General features: G+C 33.6%; 2 protein-coding genes across 3 annotated transcripts; one reads left to right on the top strand and one right to left on the bottom strand.

The window, feature by feature from the left end:
- The first annotated feature begins 1,492 nt into the window (after positions 1–1,492).
- LOC131154222 (uncharacterized) lies at positions 1,493–5,601 on the top strand. The gene is made up of 3 exons (XM_058106857.1): positions 1,493–1,751; positions 2,768–2,791; positions 4,953–5,601. Exons 1-3 carry the CDS (start codon positions 1,535–1,537, stop codon positions 5,261–5,263), a joined length of 552 nt encoding a protein of 183 aa, XP_057962840.1. The 5' UTR covers positions 1,493–1,534; the 3' UTR covers positions 5,264–5,601.
- Positions 5,602–6,421: 820 nt separating this feature from the next.
- LOC131153600 (glycosyltransferase BC10) lies at positions 6,422–21,050 on the bottom strand. Of its 2 annotated transcripts, XM_058106014.1 has the most exons (12): positions 20,856–21,050; positions 20,457–20,734; positions 20,234–20,350; positions 19,652–19,752; positions 18,702–18,773; positions 18,272–18,353; positions 17,469–17,577; positions 17,329–17,396; positions 13,213–13,254; positions 7,954–8,013; positions 7,590–7,736; positions 6,422–6,845 (listed from the first exon to the last, which is right to left on the bottom strand). In XM_058106014.1, the coding sequence occupies exons 2-12, from the start codon at positions 20,709–20,711 to the stop codon at positions 6,666–6,668; spliced, it is 1,233 nt and encodes a 410-aa protein (XP_057961997.1). In that variant the 5' UTR covers positions 20,712–20,734; positions 20,856–21,050; the 3' UTR covers positions 6,422–6,665. The 2 variants fall into 2 exon arrangements, with proteins under 2 accessions (XP_057961997.1, XP_057961998.1); XM_058106015.1 differs by lacking the exon at positions 17,469–17,577 and having other exon boundaries at positions 17,329–17,409.
- Positions 21,051–22,846: the final 1,796 nt, after the last annotated feature.

Here is a 22,846-nt window from a genome sequence, read left to right as displayed (position 1 = left end):
AGTTGTGATTTTATTTTGTGGTTTGGAACCAATTTCATGTCAATAGTTGATTTATTAGGAGGAAACAATGTCATCAGACATGTCTTTTTCTGGTTTAGTACTGTTTGGGGAGTTCGAAGGGCTCATATAAATTCAAAATAATAATAATAATAATAATAATAATAATAATAAAGTTATGACTTAAATGAAAATTTTCTTTGTGCTTTAAAATAGTTGACAATGTTATTTTTGACTGTTTTTTACTGTTGTTGAAATATATTTTCTCATTGTTAATTTTTCATATTAATAGAGTTGATATTTAGTTAAAACTCAATGAACACTATAATAAGTATGAACATAAGGATCTACTTGGATTAAAAATTTTGTCTAGAGAAAGAAAATGAAAGGAAATTAGGAAGGAAACTCATTTTCTATTATATTTTATATAGTAAATACAATTTAAAATAAAAATTTATTTTAATATAATTAAAAATTAAAAAATCAAATATTAATTATGTGCAAAATCATTTTTATTCATTGATTTTCTGTATTTTATTTTTTTTGAATTTTTTCTCCACTTTCTTGATAATCAAACAAAAAAAAAAAAAGTGGTTCCTTCGAATTTCTCGTCTTTTCCTAATATTTTTTAAATTCCAAATAGGGCCTAAAACATTAGTAATAATATATTTTTTTTCAAAGTTCCAATAAGCCTAAAACATTTGTAATAATATTTATTTTATATATATATATATATATATATATATATATATATATATATATATGTACTTTGGTCCCCCCTAACAACTATTTTTGGATTCAAAACAACCTATAACTTTTCCTTTTTTATTTTTAAATGCAAACTTAAATTCATTAACTATAATTTTACAAATAAATCTTATATTATTAGTTTTTTTATTTATTAATTCTAAATTTAAACATTCTATTTTAAATTTTATTAAATAACTTGATTTAAGTCAATATAATCACAAATTATTTATCTATGACCAATAAAAAGTTAGGAAGCCATGGAGCATGAACTTATTGTGATACAATCCTACAACTAATTGTAAGATTTGCCGCCACAATCACAAGAGTAAAAGACACTCATCTTCCCTTAAGTTTGACAAAAAGATAAAGACTTACCGTTTCAAAAATTTAAGGACCTCTTATGAGATTTTTAAAAAATGGCACGAACTTTTCTTGAGATTTCAGACATTTCTTGAGATTTGTCTCAAAAAAAAAAAAAAAAGGCATACCTTCCATAAATAAAAAAAAAAAATCTGTGTTTTTACAAAATATATGAGAAGGTTTATGTCTTTTTGAAAAATTAAAGGAATGTTCTTAAAATTTTTGAAAATTTAGGGAAGTTTTGTCTTTTTGTCAGGGAGATTCTTTGCCCTAACCAAAGTCCAACACCAGTGTACGGCTGTTCTGTAATTTCGCCAAACTTTGGGGGCAAAAATACAATAAACACAGTTTTCCCCTGCTTCTCTGTTAAAAAATTTTCACTCGAGTCGAGATCTTCATCACCGCACAGACAGAGAAAGAGAGAGAGATGTATCAACAGGGGAAGGGAGGAGGGAGGTACCGGCAGGGAATGTTGAAGGTGGGGATGGGAATGATGGGGCTGTGCATCGCAGGTTACATCGTGGGCCCTTCCCTGTACTGGCACCTGGCCGAAGTCTTGCCCACCCTTCGCCGCGCCTCCTCCTACTGCCCTCCTTGCATTTGCGATTGCTCTTCTCAGGACCCTCTTCTCTCCATTCCCCTCGGTACTTCTCCTACCCTTCCCTCCTTCAACTATAGATCTCTCTGGCACACACACACATTGAATGATTTAGTTTCTCGTTCTGTCTTTGCTTAATTTTCAAAGCCCATATTGTATCGCTTTTTTTTTTAATGGTTTTTTTATTTATCTGGGTTTTTGATCCATTGATCTGGTGTTATGCAGTTTTGATCTCTTTTCTTTATGTGCTTTGCTTGTTTTCTGGTGGCATGGACCTTTCTTCTAGAACCCATGTTATATTGCATGATATTTGCTTATATTTAATTATTTTTCATCAGTATTGTGATTGGTACAATTGCTAGTTTTCACAAATTTTTTTTTGGCAAATTTATGATTAATTCCACAATATGCAGCATCTCTGTGTGACTGTCTCTCTGGGAGATTTTTTTTTTTTTTTTTTCCAGTGGCTGGCTTAAGTATTGCCATTTAATAAATTCTGCAACTTAGCCTTTGGGGATATGCATTTGGGACTGTAAATTTGAAATTATGTGAATGTTTTATGATTTTTTATCCAAATTCATTCAAGTTCAAAATCATACACAACATAAATCAAATAGAGGATTTGTATGATTGTATCTGCAATGAGAACTTCATCTTGTTTTTTATTAATTTATTTACTTATTTATTTTTCTTAACTGCACCAAAAATCTATATCAGTTGAAATAAATGATAATTGAGATAACTGAAAAAGAATTGTGGGTCACATTCACAAGAATGTTTGGTGCATTTATCTGAAATAAGTACCAGATCTAATATGGATTCATTTGGATAAGAAGTACATTGCTGCAAACTATCTATGTTCAATTTCTTTTTCGGGTTACTATTTTCAGAAGAGTTTCTTGGTCCAAACCACTAGTAAGCCTGTTGCAACTTGCAAAGATTGTGCATTGGTGCTGTGATTGTGTATTTAAGTTGAGACTGCTCTCTTGCTATGCTTTATCATGTTCTTTTAAGCTGCTTTCCAATGCCCATTCCTTGACTTGGTTGTAATTTCTTCTGCAGGTTTGAGCAACAATTCATTTACAGGTTAGTTTCATCTATGAAACCTTGTAGAATAGGCAGAGAAAAGTGTTCATTTGGTGTAGTTGACCAGAAATGTGTTCATTATCTTCTGTCAAATGTAGCATGCATACATATGCATGCACAGTAAAGCACTCAAATCACTGATTAATATACCGGCTACTGAGGTAAATATATACCTAGCTGGAAACCATTTTTTTTTCTTTATTTAAGACTGTTAAGGAGCTTGCTTTTTTATTTTAATTAATTAGCATCAATGCAGTATGGCCCACTTGCATTATAAGAGAGGATTATTGAACCCATCCCCAAAAAATAAATAAATGGATAAACAAAAGAGTTAGATTTGTCGTTAATAGTACCTTCAGATTGCAACTAATAGCTTGTCTTTTAGATACTATAAGTTGGCTATCTAAGCAATACTTTACTGCATGATGCACTTATTGTTTCAAGAAAGATCATGTAGGCATTGTTCTCAATCTAATAAAAGGTGTCTAACAAAACCTTTTAACTTGACCATGCCAATTGTCCAGCCTGCTGCGAGACTAACAAAACCTTTTAACTTGACCATACCAAGTGTCCAGCATGCTGCAAGAGCAACACATGCTGAGTTCTTCACAACTTCAGCACTTGAAATTCTAATTGAGGAGTGTTCTACATCATATAAACTTTCAAGAACTTATTTCACATATATTTGTTAGCAACTTAGCACATAATCACAGCATTGTGCATGAATTTATACAGAGAAAAAAATAAATGCATGTGGATGGTACCGTGCCAGAAAGAACTCAAGATCGGACTAATAAAAGAAATGACCATTAGCCACCTACAGCCCTGCCAAGTCAACTCCTGGGACTGGTGGTTCAAATACAGCCTAACCTCCAACATTCTGCATGAAGTAACTGCTCTCGTGACTAGAACCAGTTCACTAGCATTGACAGCCTGAGACTTTATCGTTGAACCCAGGAATGGACCCTACCATTAAGAAGTGGTGATGGAAATTTTTATTTTTCTGCTTTGAACTTTGCAATAGAGGAAATTGTAGGTAATTTATAAGACCGCTCTTCAAATAGAACTTGATTCAATCTGAGCAGTAAGCAAGGTGGAACAATATCACTGGTTAACAAGATTCTATTGCATAGTATGTTCTTCTTTTGATATTATACACTGTACAGTTGCAACTTAGCTATATTTCACTATTGTTGGGGCATGCAGAAATTGTTTAGGTCAGCACTGCATGTGGCTTTGCCATACACATGCACCGGGTTGCCCTTTTTATAGTAGAATTGGAATCTACATTCATTCTTTGTAATATATGCAGCTGTGGTAATTAGCTTTGACATTTTTCAACCATAAATAAATTTAATTTCATCGATGCTACACCAGTGAATCTTGACACATTGAGGTACTTTGGAGTGCTTTGTAAATGGTAAAAGAAGTGGGTTAGCAGATGTTCCCTGCCCTCCAATTATAATGAATGAAGCAATTTATTTAACGAGGTATGGTTCTGATGTGGTTCAAGCTATAGGTCACTTTTGAATTTACCAACTGTAACCTGTCCAATTTATGACTATTTCTGTCTTTTGAAATCTGCATGTCTGCATGTTTGGCCCGAAAGCCTAAATGAAGAAGCAAGTGGAAAATGGAAGGCAAATGAATCAAGACTCAGGAAACAGTAGCAAAATTTGTTTCAGTAGTTTGCTACCACTGTATACCAAATCTTAGGTCCCAATTACTCAAAGAATCTGCACGGCTGCACTGCCACATGCACATAACCCTCTTTAACCACTTTCATGTTACAAATAACATGTATGCGGAAAAGTTGGCATCCTACTCATCTTAATACTGTGTTCATATACACATAAAAATCATTTTTCTTACACTTGGTATAATTAATTGTAGAAGTTTGGCATCTAGACCAACCCATGTGCAATGATGGTGTAATTGTGCTTATTGACAAAACGAGCACCTGAAGATCTGCATTCAATCCATTTTACTATGACAATGTTTGGCTCTGAGATAGATTTTTTTTTTCCCCCCTTTTGGTTGGCCTTTTTCAGCTGGTTTTTTCAAGTGAACTTGTTTTCCATATTTTGTGTCAGATTGGCACACACCATAAGTCTGATGTTGCTTCTGTTTATTTTATCTTCTTTTTTGATATTTTCTACAGATTGTATGAAGCATGATCCTGAAGTGAGCGAAGAAATGGAGAGGAGTTTTACAGACCTGCTATCGGAGGAACTGAAGCTAAAGGAAGCTGAAGCTCTGGAAAAGCATCAGCGGGCTGACATTGCATTGCTCGAGGCTAAAAAAATGACTTCACAGTATCAAAAAGAGGCAGACAAGTGCAATTCAGGAATGGAGACCTGTGAAGAGACGAGGGAAAAGGTTGAAGCTGCATTAGAAGTTCAGAAAAAGTTTACTGCAATGTGGGAACTCAGAGCTCGCGAGAGAGGGTGGAAAGACCCAAATCAAATCTAGCGCATTGTTATAGAATTGAAAGAAGTATCACCATGATGGTATGTAGAAAGTGTCATCAACCAGTTCTAAGTTGGTGTTGCTCCTGAAGGTGTAGGTTTCTTGGGGGACCAATGCTTGTAACGGTTGAGCCATTAGGAATCTAGGATCTGAATATCTTGTCACCTGTACTGGGGCAGTTTATTTATTTATTTGTGTATTCATTCATTGATTCATCTGGCTGTTGCTTTTAATCTAATGTAGATTTGAGAAATTTTCGGTTGGTTTGTAAATTGTTTTTAGGCAGGTTTGGTTAAAATTTGATTAAAAAAAATAATTGACTTTGATTTGTTCCCCCAGGACATCACAGTTCCTTGTGAGTGCCTTGATGTTGAATCTAATACAGGGTTGGATTGTGCAGCACCTTGCCAAATTTAAAGATGAGAGAAATCCATCCACATGATATTTGCCCCCAAGAGCCTGAATACGATGGCCCTCTTTTGAACGCATCTATTACTAATTTCTACTATTAAGAAGAAAATTTTCTGTTAAGAGTGTTCATTTTTTAACTGATTTTTTTAATTTTAAAAATATGCCTCTGCAAATTATTTATTTACTTATAGATTTAAAATCAAAATTCAGAATTTTGAGGTGGTCTTATTTCTTAGATTCTAAAATCCCCATTACAAATTATTAACTTCATGCTTAAAAAAAATGTTAGCCCCACAAATTATTGCACCTTAGTCCTAAACTAATTTATAGGACGATGAAAAGGCCAAAAGAACAAAAATCGATTAAAAATATGAAAAGTCCTTAGTCCTAAACTAATTTATAGGCTGATGAAAAGCCAAAAGAACAAAAATCAATTAAAAATATGAGAAGGACCAAAAAATAAAGGGTATTGAATTCTCTGATTGCTGTGCGGCCAAGGGCCATTGTGGGTATGGAAAGATAGATACATACATAAGAAATGAAGAGATAAATAAATGAACAAATAAAAACTAACAATTGTGGTATCTAGTTTTTTAATCTGGTGGCCATATGTTTCAAGGACCATCACAAGCTAAAAAGAAGTGAAGTAAATCACAAACATAAAACCCCCAAAAAAATAAAAAATCACACAATCTAACTTTTATAACATTCCCAAATCATGCAAATAATGAGCAGCATAGCACCATAAGATGACAGAATCAAATCAAGAATGCTTTATAAATTTAGGAGGGCTATATAAATAGATGGAATTCAACATTTTACAATATCTCTGATCCTTTACTTATCCTTCTATCCAAGTAGAACACACAATGTTGCGGATATTTGGCGGCGAAATCAAAATCTGTCATGTATGCGTTCTATTTGCTGCCTAAATCATATCAAAGAGTTGGCTAACTGACGGTTAGACCTGATGGTTAACGTGAGTTGCAGGATATCACAAGGGAGCATCTAACAACGCAGAGGCATTAAATGGACCAGCCACTCCTTGGCTCAAGAGGCGCATGGCAGCCCCCTTTGAGAACTTCCTTGCAAATAAGAAACAGGGAACAGATGCAGAACCTGCACGACACCATTCTGTCCGGAACTCATTCTTATAGTATACATGGTTGATATCCTGTAAAATGGACAATGCCGGTGAAAACTCACAAAGTAGAAATCTGAGCTGCAATTTCCATGATCCCCCAAGCCAACATAAAGAAAATAAAAAGTTGCAAGAACTAACCAGAAAGCCGTTGCAGGCAACAGTAAAATATAACAAAAATATTAGAATAGTGACTAATAGAAAAGGAACCATAGTAAGCCTTAAAAATATAAACTAATGTCATGTTTGGTTTGCGGAATGTAATGGAGTAGGAAAGGAATGAAGGGAAAAATTGAATTGAGAGATGATGATAAAACACCGACTCCACTAACCCCCACCCGGGCGCGCGTTCCATTCCATTCCTACATACCAAACATGCCATAACGGTTATAGAAAGAGTGGCACTTTGCTTGGTTAGCAGGTAAAGGATACTTTTCAACCACTGATTGATATATTTGCATCTCTACTGTAAACATGATGGATTAGGACTGGAACTAGCACTGCATTTTGCATTACCAGCAACCCACTGTACAACTAAATCATCTACAACTAAAAGGCTTAGTTGAGCCAACCACATAGATCACATAATATATGCACACAACAAGATGATGGCAAAATGGTGGAATCAAAGAGAATGAGGCTTCAGCAATTAAAATAGACAAGTAAATTAAATGATTAATTTCTATATTCATGTAAAATAATATAATCACACAACATGCTGATTGTCCTACTCATAATGTCCCATGTAACCTAACCAAAAGGTAAAAACAGTCGCACCTTTATTTCTTTGATTTGTTTAGGGTTCGCATTAGCATAGTTAAATGTAACAGGATGCCAACCCTTCCCTTCCATGTTTGGGGCAGACTCATTCCACACTGTATAGGTCAACGTTCTTCGTTCAAGTTCACCTTCAAGCCCACTCATCTAACCATAAAGAATAAAGAAATATGGCTAAAAACAGAAAATATTGTGATCCTCAACCAGAACTTATGACAGTAATAACAATCAATCCAAAAAAAGCCATTGAAGCAACTAAGGTCAACATTAATTTTTAAAAGGGAGAGATCATAAAATATCTATGGTGAAGGCAAACTGCTAAAAATCCACAGGATTTTTTTTTTTAATTTAATTCATTGCATACCGAAAGTAATGTCTGCACATAGTGTTCATCTGGGATGCAGTTGTGCTGCTTTTGAAGTTCCTGCATTTGATGTCAAGACCATTAAGAAAAGTGATTTTCATTGACTTGATTTGACAGCAATTAATGGATGACACAGAACAAATCCCCAAGATAGTGGTAAAACAATCAAGCTCTTGGTAGAATTTACTTCCTTCGCTATGTAGAACTAGTCATCAAGATATTTAGCCTCTTTCTTCTTGTGCCTTTTTTCGAAAACATACTTGTACCATTATATGAATGTTTCTTCTAGGAAAAGTCAAAAGTCTTTAAAGTATATGAAGAAAATAAGCAGGGCAGAATGTCCCTCTGGTGTATAAAAACAACAAAAACCTGGAGGTAGAAAAAAGTACGGATGTAGTACAGGTGCTCGTCAAATTACATACATTATATGATGGGCAGTTCAAAGCTTTTACCTACATTAAGGTGTTATGCCAGAAAATCTCAATTATTTCCAAACATGTGCAATGCCCTTTTTTCCAGTTTTTCCACCATGTTGCATATATCATTCAGTAATATTTTTTGTCTTCTCCGAATGCAGTTACATGGATAAGATTATTACAATACAATTCAATTAACAAAGAAAAAATATAGTTCAATGCACTAGGGCTGCCATTCATCCCTATTGTTTCTTGTTTTTTATTTTTATTTTTTTCCAAATTATCTCTGTTTCAAGACCAAATGTTCAATGCTTGTGCCACCCCTTGCCTTGTAGTATTGGCAGAGGCATGGACACCTATCAGCAAAATAAAATTTGGAACAAAATTAAAGCTTGAAGTAATTTGCAGAAACAATGCCCAAATTTTATTTTATTTTAAAAAAAAAATTAGGCAAAAGGAAGTCATTATCAGCATTTTGGATTTTGAGTCATCCTCGTTTCCTGAAATCTGATAAGCTCCAAAAGTTATTAGGACAACATGGAAGAAAATACACAAGTGTTTGGGAACATGGATTTCAAGCCTTGGATTTGAATTTGTGTGGATTTGGATGAAATTCAATACAATTTTGTATTGCATTTTGTTCAAATTCAAACTAATCCAAATCTAAGGCTTGAAATCCAACCTCCCAAACATAGGTAAGCTTATTCTTATAGAAATCTCTCAATCCACAGAAAAAAAAAACCAATTTGCTAGCGACATTGCATGTCTCACATACATTCAAACTAAAGAAACTAGGCTTGAATCTTAAACAATAATAATAATAATAATAATAATAATAATAATAATAATAATAATAATAATAATAGAAAACAAAAGTGTTTTAATTTTATAATAAAAGAAAGTATATTAGATTAAGAAAGAGAAGTTACAATTTAAGGGGACAAGAAATCCACCCAAAAAAATTGAAACAGAAAATGCAAAAGAGAAATAAAAAAGAAAAACAATAAAAATAAAAATAAAAATAAAAAAATACAGCAAAAAAGCAAAAAAGAACAATTAACCAAGAAAACCCCTCTTCATTCCCTTTACATAGTAATTTTCCGAGCTCTTAAGATTTGCTAGCTCCCTCTGCCCCTTCTTCGCTTCGTACTTAACCCCAACAAATCACACTTCCATTCCTACAGCATCACCAATATTTAAATCCAATTTATCAACTATCTCTTGGGCTTCTCAATCCTTCCTAGAAATCACCTCCCTGGTGTAGGTAATATTCCATCATTGCACTGTATTTTATTACCCAATCCATTGTTTTCAAAAACAGAAACCCTCTTCAATCGCGGAGCTGGATGAACATATGATAGGTCCCCAAGATTATCACAGGAACCAGAAACATAACCATATTGTTCTCTAATTTCATCCAATAGCAAACTCCCATCATGATCAAACTCACCTATGTCGTCATTATTATTTTCTGAAAAATCTCCCCATTTCTTAACCTCCTATCCTTTGCAAACTCCTTTACTTCCTATATCCTTCCCCACGATACTCAACGTCACTGCAGAATCTCACCTCATACTCTGGCCAAATCTCACCGGATTGCTCTCTTCTCATCATATAATTTCTTCATTTTTGCACCCATTGGAGCAGCCTCCCAACAAGTGTAAACCTAGGTCCCTTTGATTTTTCAGAATTAAAACCTGAAACATCAGACTTTGTACCCTATCCATCCTCTATTTTTCTATTTCTCCTGGATATACAAGCCTCTAAACCCTCTACGAAACCCAAATCAACCACCGATCTGATGCTTTCGTTATGATCAACAATTACTTCCCGACCTATTCTCAAAACCATGCTAAAATGATCCTGATGACACTTTGAATGCAGAATCCCTTTTTGTTTGTCTTGAATAACTGAAAAGGAAGTTTGGAATTTGTTCACTCGCTGTATATCCACCTCCCGCTTATCTGACTTCTGCGATTGGCCAGAGAAATGGACCAAATCGATCATAGGATCAGGCATTGAAGGGGCCTGGACTTCCATAACCTTCCAATGGACCTCCTTAGAGGCAAGACACAACTGAGTATTCTCCTGTTGGGATGATCCCTCTTATAGAAACCAAAGAGAGGCCCATAGCTTTATTATTTAAACATTGGGCCTGTTCTATTAAATGGCCCAAATTTGCTAAAAAGGAACCCCCCACCTTTCTTACATACCTGGCCCGAGTTCAAAATGAGAACCAGCATCTCATCTTCCCCAATTGCAGCTCTAGCCGCCTCTTCGACACTTGAGTGACTACGGGAGACCTGTGGACCACCTCCTCATCGATATTCTCCTCCAGACAAGTATCTAGAGTCGTCGCTCCAGATTCCTTCAAATGCAAATCTCCCACACATTGAAAACATACTTTTTCTGATTTTGTATTGCTTACACAGCCTTCACCTACCTTCCCTTCGGAAACCACCTGCCTCCTTGATCTGGAAGCTGACGAGCATGCAGCATTTGCTTCTTCAAGATTGGAATGAAACTCCTTCACAAATTCATAGAACACATTCGCAAAGCTTCGCCATCCAATACCATTTACACCTCCAGGAATGAACACCAAGAGATTCTTCCCTCCCCCCCTCCCCTCTAATCCCATCCAACAGCAAACAAAAGTGTATTAATACTATCAACTCTTTAATAGAAGCCTGCATGCATAAATCCTGCACAAGAACCTTAATGTCCTTAAAATATGGTTTACACCAAAATCCCACAATATTTACATTTAAGCCATGTACAACCAGATGAGTTCTATAATACCCTCCGTTTGAGACAGTTCGAGGAAGCATAAGAATGGCCATTAACATAACCTTGGAGGCAATTATTGATTCGTTTTAGGGGCCTTTGGGGAACAGAAGATTCTTTGAAGATATACTTTACTGATTATTTTAGTATTTGGATGATGAGGAATGGAAGAGTTTTCAAAGATCATTGTTAACCTTGCCCTTACTTAGGGGCAGGGTCATTTACTTCGCCCTGTGGTGGTCTTCAATTTTTGGGGACAGAGAGCTCACTGGCTGATATTCAGAGGACTGGACAGCTTTATGTTTTAATAGTTTTGCTGCGGTTGCCATTGCTTCATAGTGTTTTCCTTTGGAGGATGCATTATTCACCTGTTGTAAACTATTCTACTTTCTCCTAATAAATCCTCTTGTACTTCCACAAAAATAAAATAAAAAATAAAAAAAAGGTACTTCCCATTTATAAATTTTACATCCATGGTGACCTAGGTCAATAACTTCCAATATGAGGGACAAAAGCGCAATAGAAGGCCCCAAAGATTTATTTAAGGAGATGAAACAGTCAAAAAATAAAAACTCATATTCCTTTCAATCTGGGCATGCTTTCAATGCAGTTACGTATCTTAGAAATTTCCATCACATTTACAGGCATTTGCAATCAGGCTGAGTTGAGACAGGGTAAAGTCATCTAAAGTTCATCACATTATGTCTACCTAGAAGACTACAACCAGCAGTTTTCAAGCTATCCATCTGCCCCTCTCAGACTTGCTAACAGTTCTGATGCAATCACGGAAAAAGGCAAAAAGGAGCAAATTTGTCAACCAAAAGATTTGGTTTGTGGAGGTAATGGCAGAGAATTGACTTAAGAGTCGTATTGAATGCTGCTCAAGTAATACTCCAAGTACTTTAGCCAAGCATTGTCCATGAACACTGAAGCAGTACCCCTTTAGTGCAAGTACTGTGTACAAATTTTGTAGCAGTACAGTTCACAAGGGTACTTCTGCATTATTTTTGTTCCACTATATGCCCTGGGTCAAGAGTATTTTTTGGGCCTTTATTTTCAGTTATTTCTCTATTTTAATATATATTTTATCTAGTTCCTTTTGGATGGCCAAGATTAGTTGAGTTTCAATACACAAGATTGATTATAGTTAGGGTTAAGCAACCAAGTGTACCGCACATATAATTTCTGTACCAAGTTGTCTGGATAACTAAAGAAGAATTGTTCTGTTTATTACAAAATTTTAAACCCTAGAAAGTGAGAGACTTTCTTCTCCTAGGATGATTCCCAAAACCTATTAATGTGATGCTAATAGTTTTATACTCTCCTATATATGTTCCTCTTATTAACAGCCTCCAATTTAAATTTGAATTCTTATTTTTCTAGCCTAATTTTATCTATTCCCCAATTTCTTCCACAAACCCTACCCTAAATCAATTTCTCAAACTTCCTCCACTCGTCCTGCATCAAGTTGCATGCCAAAACAAAACTTTAATCTCCACATATGGCCACAGGCCAGTGCAATCAAATTCAGGCCAATCAGAGTGAGAACCTGGACAGATTTGCCCCATTTACACCCACGCATCATTCAGACAAATTTGAACCAGTTTCAACAGGGTTCCTAAGAAACTGTACCCCTCAGAGAATTTTTTGCTCAGTTCCTATCAAAAAAATTTTGAAGAAAACTGCCAATTGTTCATATAAAATCTCATGCCCAAACAAACAAATTGAACAGATTAGATCAAGACCCAACTTCAAATGTATAACAATAAAGTTTGAGCTCCAGAGACAAGAATCCAGGCAGAGAAATCACGGGTTCACCTTTAAATAATCAAAACAAAAACTTCTATAAATATTCTAATTTTCAAGCTCAAATTAGCGGAGTATGCTTCTTTATAACCTCAAGCATAAAGATGGATAAACTACTGCACAGTTATGCTAGGAGAGAATTAAATATAACTTACACGAAGATAATACAGACATTTACACACGCGCACGCACACAATGTAAAAGGGAGAGTTTATAATTTTAATATAGAAACCAGGGCTTAGAGCTCACTTACAATATTCAGAATTCCCTTACTATGATCTATTGGTGGCCGTCGCTGCCAATAAAGAAGCATTAAAACAATTTAAGTTAATTCAAACAAACTACATTGCTTGGAAAACTTATCACATCAAATTACATTTATTTTTCCAATGACCAGCAAAAGACAACCATGCTGTACATAAAAAGGCATTAGATATTTGCAGGATGTGTGCAAAATCACGTAAGAGATATTATTTAGTAAAAATGAGAAGTTTACAATCGTAGAAGCAATCTAGCCATGGGAAGTATATCAATGATTTTAAGATTTATTCATTCAGCCACGAGTGTGTATAAATTATTGCAAAGATCCATGCTCATAGGTTAAGGGAGGTTTTAACTGATACTATTTCTAGCTCCCAGTATTATTTCATTGGGGGGAGGCATATGTTGGATGTCCTTGTAGCTAATGAGGTTGTTGAACATGTTTGAACAAGAAGAAATGTTTACAGTTTAAACTGGGTTTTAAGAAGGCCTATAATAGGGTGAGTTTGGAGTTTTTTGGATAGAGTTTTAGATTGGAAAGTTTTTGGTTTGACATGAAGAGGTTGGATTATGGATTGTTAAAGTTGGGAGAGATGCTGCGGTTGCTTCACATTTGTACTTAGTTCACAATAACATTTTTTGTGTCTGATTATCAGTCTTTTGTAATATTATTGTCATCCAATTGTTTTTTAAGTTAGCATCGGTGTGAAAGATTAATTTGAGTGAGGCTGCTAAAAATCTAAATCTTAAAAAGAATCCTAGTTTGGCCAGTCTTGTGGGCTGTGGGATTTTACAGTTGGCCTGACTTATCTATGAGTTCCTTCAGGCAGAAATCCTCACTCTTTCCAGTTTGATATCCAATGGTTACCAAGGTTTCTAAGCATCTTAGAGGTGTAATCAGTTCTAAATAGTTCAATGTCCTAAACTGACAAGTGAACCAAAATTCTCAGTTTTAAACAACTTAAAACCAAAACCAAACCACTAACTGCAGTTCACTCAAAACTGTAACCACTGGTTTATCAGTTTGATTCTGTTTTTTTTATCAGTTAACAATTTTTTTTGTTTTAATTGACCTCAATAATGTTGGGCCACAGGTGAATTCAAGCTGCTCCTTTAGAGGAAGCTGGTGCAGCAGTAGCATATTACAGCCCAAGCCCATGAGGTTGAGATCAATTAGGCCCAAGCTGTCCTTTTATAAGGGGAAGATGTCTCTTAAGTTCTTTCTGCAACCAATGTGGGACAAATAGAGGGGAATGCAGAGTGACGGAGTGCACTGCCTTGTGAAGAAAAGTGGGATGGGCACGAAACAAATTGTCCCACATCATTTCAGGAGAAAGAAGCATCCCTCATCCACATTTATAAAATGATTATATCCCCATTTAAAAAATATTAGTTGAATTTGATCTTTGTAATTTAAGCATAGAAGAAACTCATAAACTGGTCCAATACATATTTTCAGAATTATAAAGAAATACTAAATAACTGACTGAAAATATATTATTTAAAATTTAAATAATACATTTATATTTCAATTTTAGGTTTTTTCAGTTCGGTTTAATTTTAAAAAATAAACCAAAACTGAAAACCGTAACTAAAAAACTGAACCGAAATGTGAAACGGTTCAGTTTCGGTCTGGTTTTTGGTTTTTGGGTAATTTTTGTACACCCCAAATCTTCATGGCAAGAGGGGTGCTCTTTTAGGTGGCCATATTACTTTAATCCAAGCCTAACTTTCTTCAGTTTCCCCATCATTATTATTCTTGTTTAATCAAAGCATCTTGCAGTTTATGAAGGACTTTCTTTATTCAAGTGTGGATGGAAGAAGAGATCTCCTTGTGAGAGGAGTCTAAGAATGAGTGGGGCTTAGATCTCATAAGTCTGCCCTCATGTGTAAGTGGTTATGGAATTTCATTTTGGAAACTACTTCCTTTGGAATAAAGCAATCAAGAGTAAATTTTAGCTGGCAACTGATTGGGTAGGATGCTAATATTGGAGCTAGAATTAAGTACAGAAGCTCATGAAAAAATTCATTTCTCTGCTTTCTCCTCTTTTCTTTTCCACAACTAAGTATAAAGTGGGAGATGGCTGCTGGGTTTATTTTTGGAAGGATCATTGGCTAGGAGAGCATTTTTTTTAATGTTGCTTTCCCTTTTCTTTTTTGCCTTACCTTGCATCATGATGCACCTATTTCTTCATTTTTGTTGGCCAAGTGTGGCAGCATTTGACCTGCATGGCAAGGACCTGGGCGGTGCGTCAAGTCACATTTGAAATGACACTTGGGCAGCTGTACTTAAAGAGATGAGAGCAGCATTATCACTATTAGCTATTATTTTTTGGTGCAACAATAGAAACTCAGTCCAGCAGCTTTTTATTATTTATGGAAATTGTGTTTCTTAAGATATACTTTCTCAAATGAATCTTAATGATAGGAACAGTAAGTAGCTTTCTTTGCATGTGTTGTTGGATTACATCATTCCTATCAAGGGGAGGTCAGTCTGGAATTTGGATGCCTCTGGTGGGTTCGTTTGCATATCCGTTTATTCTTATCTGACTTATTCTTCTCATTCTTTTCCTCTTACTAAAACATAGGAAAGATAAGGGGTTCTTTGGTATCATTTCTAATTTTTGTCTTCATTACAATAAAATGCAGAAACAAATGATGACAAGGACATTTATTACTTATGTTGCTAGTTTTTGTTTCTCTTGTCAAATTTAGCCAGCAAATCTATGATTTTTTATTGTGGTGAACACAGTACCGCAGTATCTACCCAGTTCGCTATTGTGAATTATTAAATCATTCATCTATACACAATTTTTAATTAAGATTAAAATAAAATGATCACAATAATTTAAAATATAATTTTAAAAATATCCATAATTTTTTAAAATTTTGAAAAAAAAAATGTCATTTAAACATTTTTTTACTATTTTTCAGTTGTCATGTACAATAGGACTGTACTAGGAGCACTAAAAAGTGAGTTTAAAAATATAATTATTAAGTAAAATAATCATAATTTACTTGTATTTTTTGTTATAATATTTTCTTATTTGTATTTTTTCCATTTTCATTATTTTAATCATAATTTTCAAATTTTCTTTGATTCAAGGAAAAATATGAATATGAGCTCAATTAAGGCTTTTTGTAACAAATATTTAACCAAATAGGTTGCCAGTTTTTAATTATGCAGTTTTTTGTTTTCAATTTCATTCATGGTTTTTGTTTCCATAACTTTTGAGAGTGATACTAAACAGCCCCTAAGATTCCCTCTAAAGTTAAGGTTTTGTGTGGATGGCCAGCCTTAACAGGGTTAACACCAACAACCTATTGGAAATTAGATGATGTTTACAGGCTTTTGTCTCCAGTCACTTGCTCATCTCTTTCTTCATTGCTCTACAGCCAGGAGTTTATGGAATAATCTTTTAAGCTTATTCGAAGGGTGTTGGTGTCCCCTAGTTCTTTGAAGGTTTTTTTGTTCTTGCCGTTTTAGAGGTTTTGGGAGGTGTAAAGATGCAAGCAAATTATGGTAACGTGCATTTTCTGTTGTATTTTGGGTGGCTTGTCTAGAAATGCTCATGTTTTTCATTATCACTCTTTTTCTATTGATTAGGGATAGGATTGTCTTTTTTGATTGATTGAATTTTTCATCATGTTTTCTCAGGTGTTTCGGTTTCTCTTATCCCTAGAATTTGATTTTTATCATGAGTGGAAGGATTTTATAGCTTTATATTTTCTTTATTTTTCTTATTTGTATTTTATTTTCTTTTCTTTTTGGTTTTTGATTTATTTTAGGAAGATTTCTTATACTCAAATTTTCTTTCTTCTCTTACTAAAGTTTTTCTTATTAAATAAAAAAATTATTTATGAGAATTCATGGACGTACTTTTTCAACTCCATGAAAATTTATAAATTGTTTCAAAAATAGTTAGAAGGAATAAATTTTTTGCAATTTTTGAGCATTAGCTAGGAAAATATTCATAATAAAATGAAAATGTCCAACAATAAAAAAGCTTATGTTTATACATAGCTCCACTATATATCAATGGTAATTAGACTGAAGATAATATAAATTGAATGTTTGCTGAAATACAGTCAACAAACTGAGACAAACCTTGCAAAACTTCTGGAAGACTGGAAAAATAATCCCATCATCTACAACAACTTCTGCATCACTTCGAACTAAAGTGACCCACTAAAATCATTAGATTACAATTAAGTTAGAGAAGATATTACTGCAATAACAACTTATACATTGATGAAGATTGTGGTTGATTTGATTACACAAACAAGGAATGTCCTCAACAGGCACCCAAGTAACAAAACATGTTCTTTCCTTGACCTGGTTCACATACCCAAGCTTCTGAAATTTTGACAGGACCAGCATCAAAATTCAAAAAATTTGCAACGTACCTAGACTATTCAGCTCAAATATAGTTATATAAAATTACAGAAGCTCTCTGAATTTTAAAAATTAAATGATTAAGATAACCCAACAATACTTAATAAAATCATAGCATTAAGAATCAAAAGAGGAATAATGGTGTTCAAAATACAGGATACTCTATGTGTCCTTGGAGGTCCAAGGAAAATGAGATCATTGCATTGTGTTCCATATAGCTTTTTAACATGCAAGTTCATTCTTTAAAAACCACAGAAAATAATTATGCAGGATTAACTAAAAACTAGTTTAAGAATTTTATGAGATGATTTCATTCACATATAAATGACATCATTTCATATGAATACCATCATTCTGGTGATCAAACTTTTCATGCAATGACTATATTATGCACATCAATACATACATATATACAATATATCTGCATATATGAATTATGTACCAATTTGCACCTTAAACTTTACCTTGAAATACATTGTAAATCGTATTAGATGCATGAATTTTGTCAAAGGTGGATTCAAATATATCCAAAACATTTCAAATAATTACATTTTATCAATTCTATAATTGGCCAAGTTGATGGCATTTCTCTTTTTTTTTTTTTTTTTTTTTACTTAAATTAAGATAAAAGTGAATAAAAGGGTAAAATAGAAACCTGTGATCCTTTCCGCCATTTTCCCTTTGGTATAATAGGTGACATTTTTGGGTTGTAGCGGTCGCCGTTCACATCAATAAAGCTAGAACAAGCATTAGACCATATAATTTCAGTTCTACAAATTTTTCAATAATCAGTAGATGCAGATTGAAAGCTAGAAATGCCAAAGGCCTGTTTTGCAATCAATAACAGTTTTCATTTTTCATTTACACTTTTTGAAATAGTTACAAAAATTGCACCAAGTTTTTTATGTTCTCCACGTAAATGATGGAAAAGGTGGCATTTTTTTTAATTATTTCAAAAATAGGAAATGAAAAACTCACACAACTAAACAGGCGCTAAAATACTAATGTTGAAGTAACTTTGTTCTTGATATTGATTATCTCTAAATCAGCATTCGTCATTTCAAGAATAAAGTATCCCCATCTACCTGTCCACAAAACTACGTGGAGAAGCCATCAGATGGTTGTATACATAGCTAAAGGTGTACAGAGGAACACAACTGCAGAAACAGAGAAAAGTAAATCAGAAACATACTGGGAGTCAAAAAAAGGAAAGACATGATCCCTCCAATAAAACAGAAGACAGGACCTTAAATAAAGTTGAATGGCAAAAATGCAACCAACAACAAAAATTTGGGATATGGATTTTGTAGAGCCAGCTTGCAAAATCAAATCTGGGAACTCCAAACTAATTTGACAATCTATGCAGGAAATCAGGAATCTAGAGAAAATATGATAAAATAATATGAAGAAACTCAACTAGATGCCATGGGTCAAAGCAAAGAAGGAACAAATGCAAAAAACCCACCATAACACAATCGACAATATTATTTCTATAAATATGACAATAATAAGTGCATTTGGTGCGCTATAAAAGTAAATCCACAAAGATGACTCCAAAAAACCCTCCATTTGACATGCTCTACTGTTCTAAAGACCAAAGGAATGCATGATGTCTTATAAATGAGCAAAACAACCAGGCAATACTGGAGAAAGCAACCTGAAAACAAGGTGAAAATATGTGTTCATCTCTCTTTAAAATTCTGTGTCACAAGTATGCAGGTGATGTAGCATCTACATTATTAAAAAACACACTGTTTTCTCAGATTTAACCAGCCATAGAGTAAGTCCCAAAGACACCTCATTTCTGCTTTCAGCAAAAGTATCAATTATTTCCTACTTGTGGCAAACACAGCCATCAATGACATATAAGCTGGTAAGTAAGCATAATAATAATAATTTCTAATTAACCAATACATGAGGTAGGAAATGGAAGGCAGAACATTTTTCCCTCAAGCTGTGCTAGGTTAGTTCTCCAGAAACATATTGCACTTTAACCAACTGCGACCATAGCGAGAACAAGGAGAAGAACACCAACCTGTCAGACAGGAGAACAAACCTCTGGTTCGCTGGATCATCTAGAGCTGCTTCAAACAACAATCTCTCTGCTTCAATCATGCTTGATTCTCCCCATTCCACCTGCAACGTATCACCATGTAAACCAAATATCATAGAACAATAGCAAGTCAGCAACTAGAGTAATACTCGCTATATAACCGGAAATTGAAATAAATCTACATCTTGGTCACATTACTAAATCAAAATTGGGCTGGGGGACAAATAGAATTAAAAATTTTGAATTTCAGTTCATCACTGAGAATGACAGAACGAAACACTCGACTGAGCTTGAATCAAAACAAATCTTTATCAAACACCTGCTTGTTTTCTGAGAAAATATAATGAAAACAAACAATAAAAATGAACAAAAACTAGCCCTAGTAAACTGGTGCTGGAGTGTCATTTTCATCCCGTTTCTGGAAACTAAAAAAAAACATTATTTATTAAGAATGGAACTCGAATTATGATTTTTTCTTCTAAATTTTCTCAGAAACCAGTGGACAGGGAACGAACAAACAGATTTTAAGATTCAAATTTTCATTTTTTTATTTTTATTTTTCACCTTTATGCTATTGCTCAACTGGCGACCATAAAAGAAATGCGACCTCGACGTCGACTTGTTGAACACGAAACCAGGCACCGAATGAATATACAGAGAGAAGTTTGCGGCATCAGCATTCTGCAAACTCAAACACCCACATTTCACAAACCTTTTCAAATTTCAATTCCTTATTTTTCCCAGACGAGTATGATCATAAAACCCAAGAAACAGTACAGAACCGAACCTGGAAGAAGGTGCCCCAGATGAAATCAAGAGGGAGGTTCTGGCGCGCGAGGAAGAGAAAGGCAATCTTGGGAGGGCCTTCGAAGCTCCTTGGGCGAAAGAAGCGAGATCTGCGAGCGAGGGTAAGGGAGGGTTCGGACTGAGAGCGCAATCGGAGAAAAGCCAAAACGCAGAGAAAAACCGAAAGGGCGATAACGAGCTTCCAGCCGAACCAGAAGGCGTGTCGCAGGGGTAGAGGAGGTGGCTTTTTCGCCATGGCCACTACCAGAGCTGCTACTCCTGCAATTGAAAATTTATGTGAAGAAGAAGATCAAATACAGTAATTCATTTAAGGTTCGAAGAGAGAGAGAGAGAGAGAGAGAGAGAGAGAGAGAGAGAGAGAGAGAGAGAGAGAAATCACATTGAGGGGGCGTGGAGGGTTTTGAGAGCACAGTTGCAGTGGTGTTGAGTTGGGAGAGGTTTGAACATGGCAACCGGCAGGCCATTTTAAGAGCCTCCGCAAGAATGAGAAACCAAATACACGAAAACAAAATACAAAAACAAAAGCAAAAAGCAGACTGCCGGAATTTTTACGTTTCCCTTTTTAATTTTCGGCAAAATTCATGTTGATAATGTTATTGATTTAGAGGCGTCAAAACGGGTTAGCGGGTTGGAAATTTAGTTTGGATTGTCTTGTTCACAGCAACCAACATATTAATCTAAATTCACCCATTTAATAAATAGGTATCCATTAAAAATCTATTTAAAAATATAATTTATTTTTTTTCTAATTTTAAAAAATATTTTATATAAAGTCATATAATTTTTTTTTTTTTAAGTAGCATTCTCTTTTTTGTAATATATTAACAAAAAAACAAAAATGTAGAAAATAGTATATTTCTTTAATTAATATTTTTTAATATAATATATATACATATATATATATATATATCAAATTAAACAAGTTACCCGATGCCCAATCCAAACTCATCTAATTCGTTTATTAAAGTGGTCAGGTTCGGATTGATCTGTTTATAAATAAATCATCTTATACTAAATCTGAATCCGATTTAAACAAGCATATCATAAATTATTTACCGAATTTCAACTCGTTTTGCCACCCCTAGTGATCATCATATCCTTAAATTTTCTGAACCCTCCTGCTTAAGATTTTGTTTGATAAAAAAAAAAATTTAATTTTTCATCAATTTTTTGTTAAATTCATTAAATACAAATTTATTCAAAATAATTAAATATTAAAAAATAAAACTCAAGAAATAAATTAAATTTAAAATAAATTTATTAAATTATTTTATATTTTTAATAATCAAATATGAAAAGATAAATCTTTTCATATTATCTTTCTTTGTTATTTAAGATCCAAATCAGAAATGCTATACAATCTTTTAACTCAAATTCATGCTTTCTAATTGCATGTGATGAATTATGTCATGAGAATTAAAAATGTATAATAAAATGTTATTTTAGTGAGTGTGAAAACAATTTATATAAAATTACTCTCTTCTAAATTTTTTTTTTCAAACCATACTTCTTCAGTTTAAATATTTTAATTTATTTTTAGATCAAAATGAGGGTATTAACACCCACTTTATTTTTATTTAAAAAAAAAATCAAACAATTTTATTCCCTAGCATTTCATAGGATTTCAAAAAAAAAAAAAAACAAAAATTCTTTCTAGACCTCGACTTAACAAGTTAAGAATGTGTTTAATTGTAAAAAATAATTTCCAATTTTCAATTTTCATTTTAATTTTGTAAAAAAAATATAAGAAACTTAGCAAAACTTTCAGTTTTGTAAATATTTCATGCAAAAATTAAAAATATTAAAACTTTTGAAATTATTTATTTGTGAAAAATATTTTATTTTTTCTTTCTACTTTTTCAAATAAGAAAAGAACAACACCTTTTTTCTTTCTTTCTTTCTTTTTTATTTGTATAGAAAAGTTAGAAAATATCTTTTTATTATTTTTAAATTTTTAATTTCTTACTCTATATATATATATATATATATATATTTAGAAACATGAGATTTGGATCTTAAATTTGGTTAATGTGGATTGTGGCAAAATATAATACAAAATTGTATTAGATTTCTTCCTATCCAAGTCATAAAATTCATGATCTCAAATACACCCTTGCATAATTTTTGAAAAAATTATTTTTTTAATCTTTTTTAGAAACTCGTTTCAAAAAATTCGAAACCAGAGGGAGGACAACTGGTATACCCAAAATACCTTACTCAAAAGGAAGAACGATTACGAAACCATCATTAAACCTCTTTATATAACTAACGTGCAAACTTTAATGTACGAAAATGGTTACATACACTTGAAACAAAACTACACTTAAAACCGTCACTGAACCCGAAAATGTAAATGGTTGGTGCTAAAAA

This window comes from Malania oleifera, chromosome 4 (assembly GCF_029873635.1).
Source record: "Malania oleifera isolate guangnan ecotype guangnan chromosome 4, ASM2987363v1, whole genome shotgun sequence".
Lineage (NCBI taxonomy): Eukaryota > Viridiplantae > Streptophyta > Magnoliopsida > Santalales > Ximeniaceae > Malania > Malania oleifera.
Note: the sequence above shows the minus strand (reverse complement) of the source record. Positions and strands in the feature narration are given on the sequence as shown.

What these genes read in the sequence shown, in the direction of transcription:
- LOC131153600 (XM_058106014.1), bottom strand. Translation starts at nt 20,711, where the DNA reads ATGGCGAAAAAGCCACCTCCTCTACCCCTGCGACACGCCTTCTGGTTC. An exon ending in CAACCACAATCTTCATCAAT is followed by an intron (nt 17,397 to 17,468) that starts GTATAAGTTGTT and finishes GGGTCACTTTAG; the next exon opens with TTCGAAGTGATGCAGAAGTT. An exon ending in TCTTCCAGAAGTTTTGCAAG is followed by an intron (nt 13,255 to 17,328) that starts GTTTGTCTCAGT and finishes CTTTATTGGCAG; the next exon opens with CGACGGCCACCAATAGATCA.
- LOC131154222 (XM_058106857.1), top strand. Translation starts at nt 1,535, where the DNA reads ATGTATCAACAGGGGAAGGGAGGAGGGAGGTACCGGCAGGGAATGTTG. An exon ending in TCTTCTCTCCATTCCCCTCG is followed by an intron (nt 1,752 to 2,767) that starts GTACTTCTCCTA and finishes TTTCTTCTGCAG; the next exon opens with GTTTGAGCAACAATTCATTT. An exon ending in GAGCAACAATTCATTTACAG is followed by an intron (nt 2,792 to 4,952) that starts GTTAGTTTCATC and finishes TATTTTCTACAG; the next exon opens with ATTGTATGAAGCATGATCCT.